The 15,264-nt window shown below is 47.6% G+C and overlaps 1 protein-coding gene across 1 annotated transcript; it reads left to right on the forward strand.

The window, feature by feature from the left end:
• Window positions 1-5,269: 5,269 nt before the first annotated feature.
• On the forward strand, window positions 5,270-7,130 carry Rps26 (ribosomal protein S26). Its single transcript, XM_028855499.2, has 4 exons — window positions 5,270-5,372; window positions 5,594-5,771; window positions 6,473-6,603; window positions 7,022-7,130. The coding sequence occupies exons 1-4, from the start codon at window positions 5,370-5,372 to the stop codon at window positions 7,055-7,057; spliced, it is 348 nt and encodes a 115-aa protein (XP_028711332.1). The 5' UTR covers window positions 5,270-5,369; the 3' UTR covers window positions 7,058-7,130.
• The last annotated feature ends 8,134 nt before the right edge of the window (window positions 7,131-15,264 follow it).

Here is a 15,264-nt window from a genome sequence, read left to right on the forward strand (position 1 = left end):
TAGTAGGGATATTGAGGCGCACGGAGGGGTGGGCTACATCAGATCCTGGGAATGGGGCTGTTAAGCCTTCTGGAGAGTCTACTTTCCCTATCATGAGAAGGGCGGGGTTGAAAACACTGTCTTCTCTTCCTTCTCCTGCGTTACATGGCTTCCCAGAAGGGCCAGATTGGCAGGGAGGAGCTTTGCGGGGTGGTTCTTCCTCCTTGACAATGCAGCAATAAGCAGGTGCCGCCAAAGGCGGAGCATGGGGCCTGAGCTCCAAGGGGAGTGGTCCCCAGGGAAGGGCAGGGTGGGTCCCCGCAGCAGAACCTGGCACTAACTCCTGGGATGGCAGCAGAGCTGTGGTTGGTGTCTGCACCTCTCCTGAACTCTTCTGGCCGTTGAGCCTCTTCCGGTTAGACCGGCCCCCACCTCTCCTGTGTCTGTATTTGGGGATACCTCAGAAGGACTAGTTCCTCTGAGGCATCGGAGCCTATGAGTGCCCCATACCTCCCCCCCTTTAGTCAGCCTTAGCACCTGTAACCCCCCCCCCAAACCTGAAGGATTGTGCTCCGAGGCTCCCACAAGAGCAGAGATGGAAGGACAAGACCAGGTGCTAGGGAGGAGAGAGGCAGCCTGTCTCTCTCCCGCCCATCACTGCACTTTAACCAGGGTCTTAGGTACAAAATCCTACTTTTCAGAGCCTCCCAGCTCTGGAACCTCAAACATCCTCATGCTCTCTCCCAGCTCCTTTTGCATAAAAATAAAAAAAAAAAAGAAAGAAAAAGAAGAAAAATCATCAACAACAAAACGCCAAAACCCACACAGAGAAAAGAGGTGTTTTCTTTTTTTATTACTATTCAAAAATAACAATACAGAAAAGTTGGGGGAAGGGAGAGAATTTCTAAATAGACACTTTTCCAGACCTTTGTGTATGTGTGTGTCAGTGTCCAGGCTGCAGGTGGAATTTTGTAATACTTCTGGCAGCTTCTTTCCGTGTGTAAATAATATATATATATATATTTTTAACCAGAAATTATGGAGATCAAACATAGACTAAACACAGAAGCAAGTGCAATACCACCTCTCCTCTCCCAGGGTTCCTTTGTAGCCTGTTTCGTGTCCCCTTTGACCCTTGCCCTTTCGCCTCTTCTCTTGTCCTCTGGTCCCTTACCTACCCCCCCCTTCCCTCTTTCTAAAGAGTTTTTCTCCTTTCTCAAAGGGAGTTAAACCAGCTTTTGAGACTTACTGCGAAGCGTTTTGTACCTGTAATATACTGTAAGTAAATATTTGTGTAATGGAGAAATACTACTGTAAGTTTTGTACTGTACTGGCTGAAGGTCTGTTACAAATAAACATGAGTAATTTAACAGCCCTGTTTGTTCTTGGAGACTCCCTTTGTCTTCCTTCCGGGGAGAGAGGCAGACTTCATACCACCATTTCTCCCTTCACGATGAGGACGAGTCTAAGCTTGAGGGGGACCCGGACAAGACCCCTGAAGTTGCTGGTCTAGCAGAGCAGATTGTTTTCCAGACAGGGTCTATGTAGCCTGGCTGGCCTGGAACTCACAGAGATCTTTCTACCTCTGCTTCCCAAATTCTGGGATTAAAAATGTGGGCTGCCATGACTGGCCTGTATTATTATTTTTTTAGATTATAATTTGATTACAACATTTCTCCCTTCCCTGTCTTTCCTCCAAATCCTCCCAAGTTTCTTCCCAATTCAGGGTCTCCTTTTTCCCCCTTATCATTTTTGTATATATACATTTGGCACTGGACAACCAACTGGTGTGCTCCTCCCTGGGGAGCACCTCTCTTGATCCTGGCTTTTGATGTGGTTCATAGGCATCATAGCTTGGTAGGTCTGTCGGTTGACTTCCTCCTTCGGAAGCTTGAACGGTGTCTTCTGGTACCACAAAAGATGGTCCTCTGGTAGCATTCAGGGGGTGGAGGAAGCATTCAGGTCAGTTTCAACTCAGGGGTCTCTGGGCCCTGTTTTCTGAAGTGCATGCTGTCTTCAGAGGGGTAACCAAGGGCAATGGGAACAGGCTGTATGTTTGGGGGCGGGGTCCCTCGGACAGGAGTCTCCTGCCAACAGTTCAAAAGAGGGGTTCTCTTTTTGTTAACGTTTGGTGTTGGGGACTTTGTTAGGTGATCTTGGAGGGAGCACCATCATCCCTGATGAGAAGATTCATTAAAAAAGAAAAATATACGTGTAAATTTATACAGGGACCTGTAGCACAAATTGTTAGAAGGTCTTATTAATAAAAACAAACCTGAGCCGGGCGGTGGTGGCGCACGCCTTTAATCCCAGCACTCGGGAGGCAGAGCCAGGCGGATCTCTGTGAGTTCGAGGCCAGCCTGGGCTACCAAGTGAGCTCCAGGAAAGGCGCAAAGCTACGCAGAGAAACCCTGTCTCGAAAAACCAAAAAATAAATAAATAAATAAATAAATAAATAAAGTAGATTCAATAATCTCCCTTTTTATCTTATCAGGGAGTTATTCGTATTATAGGGTTTGGGGTAGATAGTTAATAGTATGATTTATATGGCTTTTTCAGAAGTCCTTATTGTTATTTTTTTAGATTTATTTATTTATTTTATATCTATATATGAGTGCTCTATCTGCATGTACACCTTTATGCCAGGAGAGAGCATCAGATCCCACTGTAGATGTTCGTGAGCCACCATGTGGGTGCTGGGAATTGAACTCAGGACCTCTGGAGGAGCAGTCAGTGCTCTTAACCTCTGAGCCGTCTCTCCAGCCCCCTTATTATTTTATCCACTTCCCTCTTCTGTATTTACCTCCCTCCCCTTTCCCATTTCCCCTCTCTATCTCCTTTACCTCCCTCCTTTTTTCTGTATTTACCTCCCTCCTCCCCTAAGAAGACCCCCCCCCTTTTCCATTTCCTTCATCAGACACTTGCACTCTGCTACTCCCCTCTCTACGGCCCCCCCACTCCCACCCCCCACCCCACCCCCACCCCGTCCCCGTCCCCGGATCCCGGCAGTGGTTCAGTAGTGGTTCAGTTTTACTTTCCTGATTTCTGCAGTTGCTCTAGGATATGTACTCACACCTGAAGACTTGGAGCTAGGAACTTTCTATGTGGGTGAACTTTCCCGGTCTGGGCTATCGCATTCAATGTAGTCTTTTCTAGGATTAAATATGGTCTATCTCATTCAATAGGTCCATCTGTTTCCCTGCAAAGTTCATGATTTTGGTTTTTGTTTGTCTGTTTAATGGCTTGCTTGCCTTTTTAACAGCTGCATACCACGTTTTCATTATCCATTCATCAGTTGTAGGACATTTAGGTTGCTTCCTTATCCTGCTATCATGACTAGAGCAGCAATGGACATGGCTGAGCAAGTGTCTTCAGAGTAGGATATCGCGTCCTTCTGGCACATGCCCAGGAGTGCCCAGCTGGGTCATGTGATAGACTTATTTTCCTTTTGATAATTCTCCACCCTGATTTCCATAGTGGCTGCACCAGTTTGCACTCCCACCAGCAGTGGAGGAGCCCTTCCCATCCTCCCCAGCATTTCCTGTGCTTTGTTCCTCTGATCTTTGCCATTCTGACTGGGGTAAAATAAAAATCTCAAGGTGGTTTGATTTGCATTTCCCTAATTGCTAGGAATGATTTTTTGTTTGTTTGTTTGTTTGTTTTTCGAGACAGGGTTTCTCTGTGTAGTTTTGGTGCCTGTCCTGGATCTCTCTCTGTAGACCAGGCTGGCCTAGAACTCAGAGATCCTCCTGCCTCTGCCTCCTGAGTACTGGGATTAAAGGCGTGCAATACCACCACTGGCTCGCCACAGGCTTTTTACTTAGTTCTGGAGACTGAAATCCAGTCTTTAGGCTTGTAGGACTAACCCTTTTACCCTCTGAGCTACGTGAGTGATTACTCTGCGTTGCCTGTAATTCCAACACTTGGGAGACTCAAGAAGACAAGAAATTCAAGGTCACACTTGGCTACAAAATGAGTTCAAGACCAGTCTGGACTGAATGACTATGTCTCAAAATAAAGTGAGAATAACTGTGTGTATCTGATAGACTTGCTCAGTTAAATCGAATGGGTACATACAAGGTACTAACTAGGTTGCTTCCCTGTGCTGATAGGATCTAGGTAATAAAGAGGTAATTCAAGCGAGATGTGGTGTCACACACATCTTTGATCTCAGCACTCCCAGCACTTTAATCCTAGAGGCAGAGGCAGGCAATCTGAGTTTGGATCCAGCCTGGTCTACAGAGCGAGTTCCAGGACAACCAGGGCTACACAGAAGAAACCCTGTCTCTAAATAAATAAATAAATAAATAAAACGTGAATAAATACATGAATGAATGAATGAATAAATGTGGTTAAAAACAAATACATAGTCCCACCCAAAAAAGAAAAATTTGTCTCATTTGAAGCTTTTTTTTAAAAAAATTTGTAATTTATGTACATTGGTGTTTGCCTGCATCTGTGTCTGTGTGAGGGTGTTGGATCCCCTGGAACAGGAGTCACAGACAGGTGTGAGCTGTCATGCGGTTGCTGGGAACTGAACCTGGGTCACTCTGGAAGAATAGCCAGTGCGCTTAACCATCGAGCCATCTCTCCAGCCCTCATTTGAAGCTTTTATTTGGTTTATTTGTTTGTTGTTCGAATCAGGGTCTCACTGTGTAGCTATGACTTTCCTGGAGCTCGCTCTGTAGCCCAGGCTGGCCTCGAACTCAGAGAGATCCGCCTGGCTCTGCCTCCCGAGTGCCGGGATTAAAGGCGTGCGCCACCGCCGCCCGGCTTGAACCCTTTATTTGGAAGGATTAATTTACAAAATGGTTTATTTCCTCCTGGTCCGCCTAGAATCCAATTTCAAAGAAACGAAGTCATGGCGTCTCACGGTGGTGTAGCGCCTCCTTCAGTCCGTCCACTCCGGGCAGGGGACCGCTGGGAGTCACACTACAACTCCCACAATGCACTCCGGGCCGGTGACCGCTGGGAGTCACACTACAACTCCCACAATGCACCTCTGTAGGCCTCTCGGAACAGGGAGGGAGCGTCCGGAGGCCGAATTCCGGACAATTTCCGCTCTGGAGACAACGTAAACCGGATGTTATAGTGCGTATAGAACTACTTCCCGGTTCGTAAAACGCATCACATTTTAGTCTTCCGCCAGCCGGTTAAATAGTCCCGCTGGCACTTGGCTCCCGAGATAATTTGTAGGGACTTATTCTGACCCTACGTCTCGGCAGGAACGCTGAACCACTAGGTAAATCTGAGTACGGTGGTTGCTGAAGAGTAACTGGAATTACACATCTCTACGGGTTTTTTCCCTCCCCGGCGCGAGCGTAGGGATCCCGGACTATATAAGGGTGGCCGGCGCGGGGCCGGGCCCTCTTTCGGGTCTTGGCTCCGAGATGGTGAGTGTCGCCGCGTGCAGGGAGCGCGAGGCTGCGCCCGGGCGGGAAGCGGGGTCTGGGGCTGCGGGGGCCGGGGAGCCGGGGGCTCGGGGGCGGGGGTGGCCAGGCGTCCCCTCCGGGCCCGGGTTTGCGGTGCCCGGGGCCTGCGGGGCGGAAAGGGCTGAGCCGCGGGCGTCGCGCCCCGTCTTGAGTCGCGTGTCTCCTGCCTTCCTCACGCTCAGACCAAAAAAAGGAGAAACAACGGCCGGGCCAAGAAGGGCCGCGGCCACGTGCAGCCGATCCGCTGCACGAACTGCGCCCGGTGCGTGCCCAAAGACAAGGCCATCAAGAAGTTCGTCATTCGGAACATCGTCGAGGCCGCCGCGGTCAGGGATATTTCCGAAGCCAGTGTCTTCGACGGTGAGTGAGGGGTGTGCCTGGCTCCCGCTGGCTTGCTCAGCTCTGGGCAGAGGGCTCCTTCCGTGGCGTAGACAGACAGGCTTAGCGCTGAGGTTTGCTTTTGGGGTGCAGATCGAGGCTCGTGCATGGTAGGCAAACCCTGCCTGCATCCCATCCCTGTGACTACCTGTTTGGGAGAGGGGAGTCCGAGGAAGCTGTAAGGGATAAACATCTGACAGACGTGCTTCATTAAACGACTCCTAAAACATGTTGAGACTGAATTGTAAATAAGGCAGAGTGCAGGCAGTTTATGAGTTTTCGGTTTTTTGGCTGTTTCTGGAACTCACTACGAAGACCAAGCTGGCCTCGAATTCACAGCAGAAATCCGCCTGCCTCTGCCTCCCTAGTGCTGGGATTAAAGGCGTGCGCCACCACCGCCGGCTGTTTTTTAACGAGAATGGTAGTTCGGCGTTATACCTGCAAGCGGAGTTGAGCTTTCTCCTCCCCAGCTTGAGCTATGTTCCTTAGCCTTTTCAGTGGCAGCATCTCATCCAAGAGATGGACTTTTATCTCAGCATATGTAGGCTGTGATGTGTGTTTCCATGGTGGCAAGGTGGGTTTGGTTTGCAGGGGTTAGAGTTGGTTCAGATAACGTTGACGGGTAGAATAGGAGGGAATGGTGAGACATGGATGTCCATCTGAACTGCTTCTCTGTTGGTCAGCCTATGTGCTTCCCAAGCTCTATGTCAAGCTGCATTACTGCGTGAGCTGTGCTATTCATAGCAAGGTAGTCAGGAATCGATCCCGTGAAGCCCGCAAGGACCGGACACCCCCACCACGATTTAGACCTGCTGTAAGTAAATCTTGCGTGTTTTTCCTTGAGACATGGGGTCTTAACCAGAAAAGTGTCCACTTGAGGCTTGAGTGTGCTGTGATAGGTGTAACCTACATTTAAAATGTTTGCTTTCTCAAGAGTTGGTAGGCTGTTTCCAATGGAATAGTGTGGTGTCTGTCCTGATTTGTTTATAGCCTGAAACCATGGTTAGCAGTGATGGGAGGTTCGTGGTTGGGTTCTTTGGTTTTTGTGATGCTGGGGACCACATCTAGGTCTTCAGCTTGCTGCTGGTAAATGCTCTGTCGTTTGTGGTGGGCGGGTTTGGGTTTTTATTTTTCACACGGTTTCACTATGGCCCTAGCTAACCTAGGACTAAGTAGACTGCCCCGCCAGGCTTAACTACCTTCTTTGAATTTAGTTCATCTCTTTTTTTCAGGGTGCTGCACCACGACCTCCACCAAAGCCCATGTAAAGAGATGGCTTCATAAAGACAGAAGAGAAAACACCTTGGAAAAATAAAATGGGACTTACACTTTTTGAATGTGTCTATGCCGGGTGTGAATTGTGTGTTATTTCATTTTCTGTGTGTGCTTCTGGAGACCGTAAGGCAAAACAAACCTGGTGGTGTTTTAGGCTCTGTGTACCTTATTTTTTGAGGTAGTTTCTGCAGGCTAGCCAGCTGGTGAGCTCCAGAATCCTGTTTATGCATGAACCAAACTCAACCTTTTTTACGTGGGTTCTGGAGAATAGACTGAGTCAGCCAAGATTATCATACTCCTGGAAATGTAGGGAGGGCACTCACTGTGGCTTCCAGCCCTACAGACTAATTTGGTCATAGAATGCCAAATTTTGAGCCATCTTCCTTTTGAGACATATCAGATGTTTTGCTGACTTTGAACTTAGGTCCCTATGCCTCTTTGAGTACTAAGATTAATAAAGATGTATGTCAGCCATACCCAGCTAAGTTGGCCAGTTAAGTTTTTCAGAAAGCTAAGCCAGTTGGTACCTTGGGCTAATGATTTGTAAATATAGTCACAAGCAAAGACCACCTGGCGGTGGTCCTGTTTGCAAAAACTTTTATCACACATTGAAGGCAAAGCTGTTGACAGCTCGGTAGAAAATCAAGCTGAGAATTCTGGGTTGGAGTCTGTCCGTGTTTGTGACATGGTTGCCCCTAGGTTTATGGATCTGAGGTAAGGTCTCCTAGCCAGCCTAGGCTGTCCTTGGTGGGTTTGTTGCTAGTTACCGTTGAGTCCCTGCACCTTCAAGATCTTTACCTCTTTCTCACTGACTGGCAGGGGTCAGCTCTTTCCACTGAGTGTGCGATCCATCATCAGGCGTAGGAACAAGTGCCTTTATCCTCGTTGTGGGCCAAATGAACTCAGTGCAGAGAAGTTTTTCTGTAGGTGTCCTATGATTAAGGGCTTAGCATTAATTGCACACCTTTAATCTCAACTTGAGACAGAGCAAGCGGATCTCAGGACAACCTGGTCTACAAAGCCAGTTCCAGGACTTCTACAGAGAAGCCCTGTCTGAGGGGCAGGATTAGTGGAGCTGGAGAGAGATTGTTAAAGAGTACTTGTTGCTTGGGTTCAGTTCTAATACCCATGTGGAGGTTCACGTCTATCCCCAACCCTATTCCCAAGGGTTCCAGTACCTTTCTTTGACCTCCAAGGTTACCTGTCACACATGTGATGCATTTGCATAAGTAGTTAAAACATTTATACAAAAAGGTAGGAGAGCTTGGTGGTGGCAGCCGAGGTGCACACCTTGGAGGAGGCGTTAGCAGGTGGAGTTTGAGTTCGAGGCCAGCCTGGTCTACAGAGCTAGTTCCACGACAGCCAGGGCTGTTACACAGAGAGACCCTGTCTATAAATAAATAAAACACTGGCTACTCTTTGAGAGGACCTGGCTTTGGTTCCTGGCACATACATGGCAGCTCATAGCTATAACTGGTTCTGGGGGATCAAAGATCTTTAATCCCAGCACTCAGGAGGCAGAGCCAGGCGGATCTGAGTTCAAGGCCAGCCTGGGCTACCAAGTGAGTTCCAGGAAAAGCGCAAAGCTACACAGAAACCCTGTCTCGAAAAACCAAAAAAAAAAAAAGAAAAAGGAAAGTCATGTGCTGTAGAAGTGGCCTACAATTCTTTGTGTGGATGTGGGTACGGATTCCTTCAAAGGCCTAGGAACTTAAGGAGCAGATGGCTGTGTGATAGCTTATGTGGGTATTGGGAGTTGAACCAGGGTCGTTTGTAAGTGGTCTCCAGCCCCCTTCAGATGTTAGATCAAGGCCAGCAGCCCACTGCCTAACCTGTGGAGGACTAGTTGGTAGTGAAAACAGTACAATGTTAGCCTTTCCACTAGGTTTTGTTGGTTGCTGTTGTAATGGACGTTGTTAGTGGAAGAGCTTGCTGCAGCCTGGAATCTTAAGTGTTTCTGAGGTGTCCACACTCAAAAGTGTACATGGCAGATGGCGCCTTTGGCTCTACCAATTGTAGGTTGGTGTTCAGCTGCGAGGTGGACATTATTAATGGAAAGTTGACCATGGAGGTCCTGGGCTGCCTTTGCACACTAATGCTTGGATTTCCTCTTTCCCAGAACTAGTGTGGTTAAGGAAGATAGTCCTCATTACCTATTACTATGTAATTTTTTTCTCCTTTGGTTTTTCAGGACAGGATTTTACTGTGTAGCCCTCACAGTTCTGGAACTCACTCTTCTAGGCTTCTGCCTCCCAGGTGCTGGGATTAAAAGCATGTGCCACCACCACCAAGCTTTTTAAATATTTTTGTTTTGGTTTGAAGGTAGGGGCAATATTGTTTTGTTTTTCCTCTGTGTAGCCCTAGCTGTCCTGGAACTAGCTCTGTACACCAGGATGGCCTTGAACTCAAGAGATCTGCCTGCCTGGGTGCTGGGATTAAAGGCATGAGCCACCACCACCTGGCAAATCATTATTATGCACTTATAGCTTGTTTTAAAACTAAGTTGTATTAGCCGGGTAGTGGTGGCACACGCCTTTAATCCCAGCACTTGGGAGGCAGAGCCAGGCAGATCTCTGTGAGTTCGAGGCCAGCCTGGTCTACAGAGCAAGATCCAGGACAACCAGAGCTACACAGAGACACCCTGTCTTGGGGGGGAAAAGGTTTTTATTAAAACAGGCCAGAAGAGCATGTTGGAATACCATGGAACTGGAGTTACAGAGGGTGGTGAGCTGTCATGTGTGTGGTTGCTGGGAACCAAATCCAGTCCTCTGAAGGAGCAGTCAATGTTGTTAACTGCTAAGCCACCTCTCCAGCCCTAACTTTGGTATGGTTTGTCCTGGAACTCCTTTGTAGACCAGGCTGGTCTCGAACTCACAGATCCTCCTGCTTCTGCCTCCTGAGTGCTGGGATTAAAGGTGGCTTGGTTTGCTTTTTCAAGACAGGGTTTCTCTGTGAACAATCCTGGCTGTTCTGGAATTTGCTTTGTAGACCAGGCTGGCCTTGAACTCACAGAGATCCACCTACCAAGTGCTGGGATTAAAGACGTACACCACTACTACCTGGCTTGTTTTTGTTTTTTGAGATAGGACTACTGTGTGTAGCCCTGGCTGTCCTGCCCCCCCCCCTTTTTAATGTGAACATTTATGTAGTGCTGGGGGTTGAATTTAGGGCCTTTTGCATGCTGTATTAGTTAATTTTCTCCATCCTGACCAAATTGCCTGACAGAAACCATTTAAGGGAAGAAGGGCTTATTTGGATCCGTGGTTGCAGAAAGTGTAGTCCCGTCACGGTCAGGAGGTGTGGCTGAAACATGTAAGGTTTATTTCCATCGTAGTGGACACAGGAAGCAGGAGCTGGGCAGGGGCTGGGCATGGTCGCACACACCTACAATCCTAGCATTCTGTAGGTGGAAGCAGGAGAATCCGGAGTTGTTTAAGACCGGGTCCACCAAAACCTGTTGCTTTTGTTTTTAAGCTAGCTGGAGGGTCGGGCCTATACCTCAGGTAGCAGAGCTGACCCAGTGTCTTAGGGTTCCTTTTGCTGTGACAAAACACTATTTCAGCAGCAGCTTGGGAAGGAAACGGTTTACTTCATCTTTACTTCCAGGTTATTCCCATCACAAGGGAAGTCAGGCAGGAACTTGAGCAGGGCAGACACTGGAGGCAGGAAGCAGAAGCTATGGAGGAGTGCTCTTTTACTGGTGTGCTCCCCTCCCCAAGGCTTGCTCAGCCCCCTTGCTTATGGCCTCCAGGACCATCAGCTCAGGGGTCTTCCTAGATCAACCGTCAATTTTTTAAAAGTGCACCCAGGCCAATCTGGTGGGAGCATTTTCTCTGTTGAGGTTCTCTCTTCCCAAATGACTCTAGCTTGTGTCAAGTTAACATAAAACTAACCTATTGGTGAAAGTATTAAGGCCACTCCACGTAGTTAAAAGGGAGGTTTATTTAGTGGGCAACTTACAAAAAGGGAAAGGTAGGTCGCAGGGTCTGGGGAAGGTGTATCACAGTCCAGCGGTGTTCTCTGGAGCTCTGCTTGGTCCACCTCCACCGTTCAGCATCCTGGCACAGAGAGAGCGCTGACCATCCATCTCTCGGGTCTCTAGGCGCCTCCCCTGGCCCCACCTTGTAGGTGTGACAGTTGCCAGAGTCTCAGTGGGGGTTGGAACTTCCAGATCCAAGCTGGAATGGCCACCCACTACATCAACCAGTATACCTACTGTGCAGGAAGGCATGGGTCCTATCCCCAGCATGGCACAATCCAGGTGTGGTGATGCACAACTCTAATTCCAACACTTGGGAGATAGGTACAGAAAGGTCGAGATTTCAAGGTCGTCATCAGCTACATAATGAGTTCAAGACAGCCTGAAATACATGAGACCCTCTCACAATAATTAAAAAAAAAACAACAAAAAAACTTTTTAACTGTTGGAACCAATAGTGGTTGTAACCTCCACTAGTGACCTACCTCTGCTAATCAAGCTACTTGGTAAAGAGATCAGAGAGAGTCAGATCTGGAACTGGAGTCACGGATAGTTGTGGACCACCACATGGGTGCTGGATAGTTGTGGACCACCACATGGGTGCTGGATAGTTGTGGGCCACTATGTGGGTGCTGGGAGCTGAACTTCTTGCAAGGAGAAGTCTTGAGTTATCTCTGCCCCTTGCCTTTAAATTTATTTATTTATTTATTTATTTATTTATTTATTTATTTAGTGTGTGTGTGTGTGTGTGTGTGTGTGTGTGTGTGTGTGTGTGTGTGTAGCTAGAGTTTTCCTGCCTTGCCCACAGTCAGGACAAATCTTTGTCACCCGCCAGTCCCACAGCCACTCAGACCCAACCAAGTAAACACAGAGACTTATATTGCTTACAAACTGTATGGCCATGGCAGGCTTCTTTCTAACTGTTCTTATAGCTTAAATTAATCCATTTCCATAAACCTATACCTTGCCACGTGGCTCGAGGCTTACCAGCATCTTCACATGCTGCTTATCATGGTGGCGGCTGGCAGTGTCTCCTTCTGCCTTCCTGTTCTTTCTTTTCTCCTCTCTGTTAGTCCTGCCTATACTTCCTGCCTAGCCACTGGCCAATCAGTATTTTATTTATTGACCAATCAGAGCAACACATTTGCCATACAGAACATCCCACAGCATGTGTGTGTGTGTGTGGGGGGGGTCATCAGGCCTGATGGCATGCACCCTCATCTTGCTGCCTCCCAAAGTCTATTCTTGCAGTTACTGTCAGGGAGGTGGATATATCCATTTAATGTATTATGGAGTTTGTGACCGCTGAGAAAAGACCACAGACTCAATGAAATTATAATTTAAAGATTTATTCATTAGCTGCTAACAGGACGATAGCCTTGAAGCCCCATCTCAGACATGTCATGAAGAAGGGATGTGGGAAAGAGTGTTTAAAGGGGAAAACCCCAAGGAGACCTTCAATATGTCTGTCAAGTAGTTAAAGCAACTCAAAACAATTTATGAGACTCTGCATAAGCAAGTTACAGAAGCCACGAAAGCCATTAATGGTAACATGTTATATAGTCACGGCTGTACATTTCTGGGTGGGGGTCACTGAGTCAGGGTTACCGGGAGTTTATCTTCCAGGGACTGGAATCAGTCAAACAGCTAATGAGTACCAAGATGGATGCCTGGTATAAAATGGAGTTTCCTTAGCCTTGCAAATGAGTTAGGCGAATGAATTCTATCAAAGTAGACTCACCATAGGTGAATGAACTGGAACTAGAGTATAAATGTATTTGTTCGGGTCGGGGATTTAGCTCAGTGGTAGAGTGCTTGCCTAGCAAGTACAAGGCCCTGGGTTCGATCCTCAGCTAAAAGAAATATATTTGTTCAATAACTTTTTAAATTTTATGTGTATGGGTATTTTGCCTGCTCGTTAAGTCTGTGCACCACACATGTGCAGTGCCCGTAGGGGCCAGAAGAGGGCACCAGATCCCCTGGATTTACAGATGGTTTTTGAGACTCAGTGCGTTACTAGACATGGAATCTGGGAACTCTGGAAGAACAGCCAGTGCTCTTAGCTGCTGAGCTAGCTCTCTAGCCTTGTTCAATAAATATTCATTTCCTGTATATTTGAGACTTTTTGTTTGTTTGTGTTTTGTTTTTCGAGACAGGGTTTCTCTGTGCAGCCCCGGCTGTCCTGGATCTCGCTCTGTAGACCAGACTGGCCTTGGACTCAGACTTTCTTTAGAATCCAAGTCCTATGTTATATAAAGCCAATTGGTTAAGAATCTAAAAGATCCAGGTGTGGTGGTGCACCCCTTTAATCCCAGTACTTAGAAGGCAAAGACAGATGGATCTCTGTGAGTTTGAGGCCAGCCTGGTCTACAGAGCAAGTTCCCGGACAGCCAGGGCTTCACAGAGAAATCATGTCTGGAAAAAAGCAAAAACAACAACAAAAAAGATTTTTATTCATGTTCATGAGTGAGTGTATGTATGCCATGTGTGTGGAGGTCACTAAAGAGGGCAGAAATGGATATCAGGTCCCCTGGAATTGTGCTGGGAACCAATTCGGGTGCTCTGGATAGCAGTACCCGCTCTTAACGGACGAGCGAGCCATCTATCCAGCCCCTTTGTGAAGCATACAGGGTCTCTCGTAGCCTAGGCTGGCCTCACTCACCAGGGTGACCTTGAATTTCTGATCCTCCTGCCCTGCCGCTGCCTCTTCAGTGCTGGGATTGCAGGCACATGTCACCACACCTGAGTGTGTGGTGCTGGGGACGGAACCGGGGTCTCATGCTCGCCAAGCATGCACTCTACCAACTGGACCACATCTAACAGCTCCATCAGGGGAGCATCTCTCACCCCACCTCCCCGCGTCAGGTTTGTTCTTTGTGACTAGGTTTTATTCACTCTGTAGACCAGTCTGGCCTGGAATTCAGAGATCATCATCCTCCTCTCCCTTCTGCCTCCCCAGTGCTGGGGTCAAAGGTGTGGGCCACCGTGCCCATTCCCAGGGCAGCCACTGCTTCTAAAAAAAATATTATTTATTTTATGTGTATGAGTGTTTTGCTTGCATGCATGTGTGTGCACCCTGTGCATGCCTGGTGATTGTGGAGGTCAGAAGAGGGCTTTGGATGTCTTGGAAATGGAATGACTAATGGTTGTTAGCCAACATGAAGGTACATGGGAAATTGAACCCAGGTCCTATAAAGGAGCAACCAGTGCCCTAACCACAGCCATGGTGGCTTCTTCTTCTTCTTCTTCTTCTTCTTCTTCTTCTTCTTCTTCTTCTTCTTCTTCTTCTTCTTCTTTTTTGTTGTTGTTTTTTCGAGACAGGGTTTCTCTGTGTAGTTTTGGAGCCTGTCCTGGATCTCACTCTGTAGCCCAGGTTGGCCTCGAACTCACAGAGATCCGCCTGGTTCTGCCTCCTGAGTGTTGGGATTAAAGGCGTGCGCCACACCGCCCGGCTCATGGTGGCTTCTTGATAGAACTAACTACTGATGATTTTGGGTTTTTTGTTTTGTTTTGGTTTTTGGTTTTTCTGTGTACTACTGGTGATGTTTAATCATAAACCTAAAAAATACAAAGGAAAGTTAGAAATAGTGGTTCACACCTGTAATCCCAGAATTTAGGGAGTGGAAACGTATAATCTGGAGTTCAAGATCATCCTGAAGCCGGGCGTTGGTGGCACCCACCTTTAATCTCAGCGCTAGGGAGGCAGAGCCAGGCGGATCTCTGAGTTTGAGGCCAGCCTGGTCTACTACAGAATGAGTTTTAGGACAGCAGCACAGAGAAACCCTGTCTCAAAAAAAAAAAAAAAAAAAAAAAAAAAAAAAAAAAAAAAAAAAGATCATCCTGAGGTACATAAGGAGTTCCAAGCAAAGTTTATGAAACCCTGTCTCAAATACCATCACCACTCCCCCAAAAAGGGGTGGGGGTAAAGGCAAACAAGCCATTTGGATGAATGAGAAAAGACCTTTCCAGCGTTGGAAGTGATAGACAATGTATCTGAGGCAGGAGCATGCCTACCAAGCTGGTATGTCACAGAGAGCGAGGCCGGCGGTGGCGGAATTGAACTGAGCTGGTGGAATAGTTCGGGTTTATGATCCTTTATCTGTGGGGCCTTGTTTGCTTTGTCGTGATTTTCAAGCCTACAGCAGTAATGCAGTGCATGTTTACTTAATATATAACAATCCTAAAAGGGATTTGGAGCAGCCACGAGGGTCAGGCTCACTA

Source organism: Peromyscus leucopus, chromosome 18 (genome assembly GCF_004664715.2).
Source record: "Peromyscus leucopus breed LL Stock chromosome 18, UCI_PerLeu_2.1, whole genome shotgun sequence".
Classification (NCBI taxonomy): Eukaryota; Metazoa; Chordata; class Mammalia; order Rodentia; family Cricetidae; genus Peromyscus; species Peromyscus leucopus.

Excerpts from the sequence above, each read along its gene's own strand:
- Rps26 (XM_028855499.2), top strand. Across the intron at positions 5,772-6,472 it reads CGAAGCCAGTGTCTTCGACG|CCTATGTGCTTCCCAAGCTC; the intron begins GTGAGTGAGGGG and ends TCTGTTGGTCAG. Across the intron at positions 6,604-7,021 it reads CACCACGATTTAGACCTGCT|GGTGCTGCACCACGACCTCC; the intron begins GTAAGTAAATCT and ends TCTTTTTTTCAG.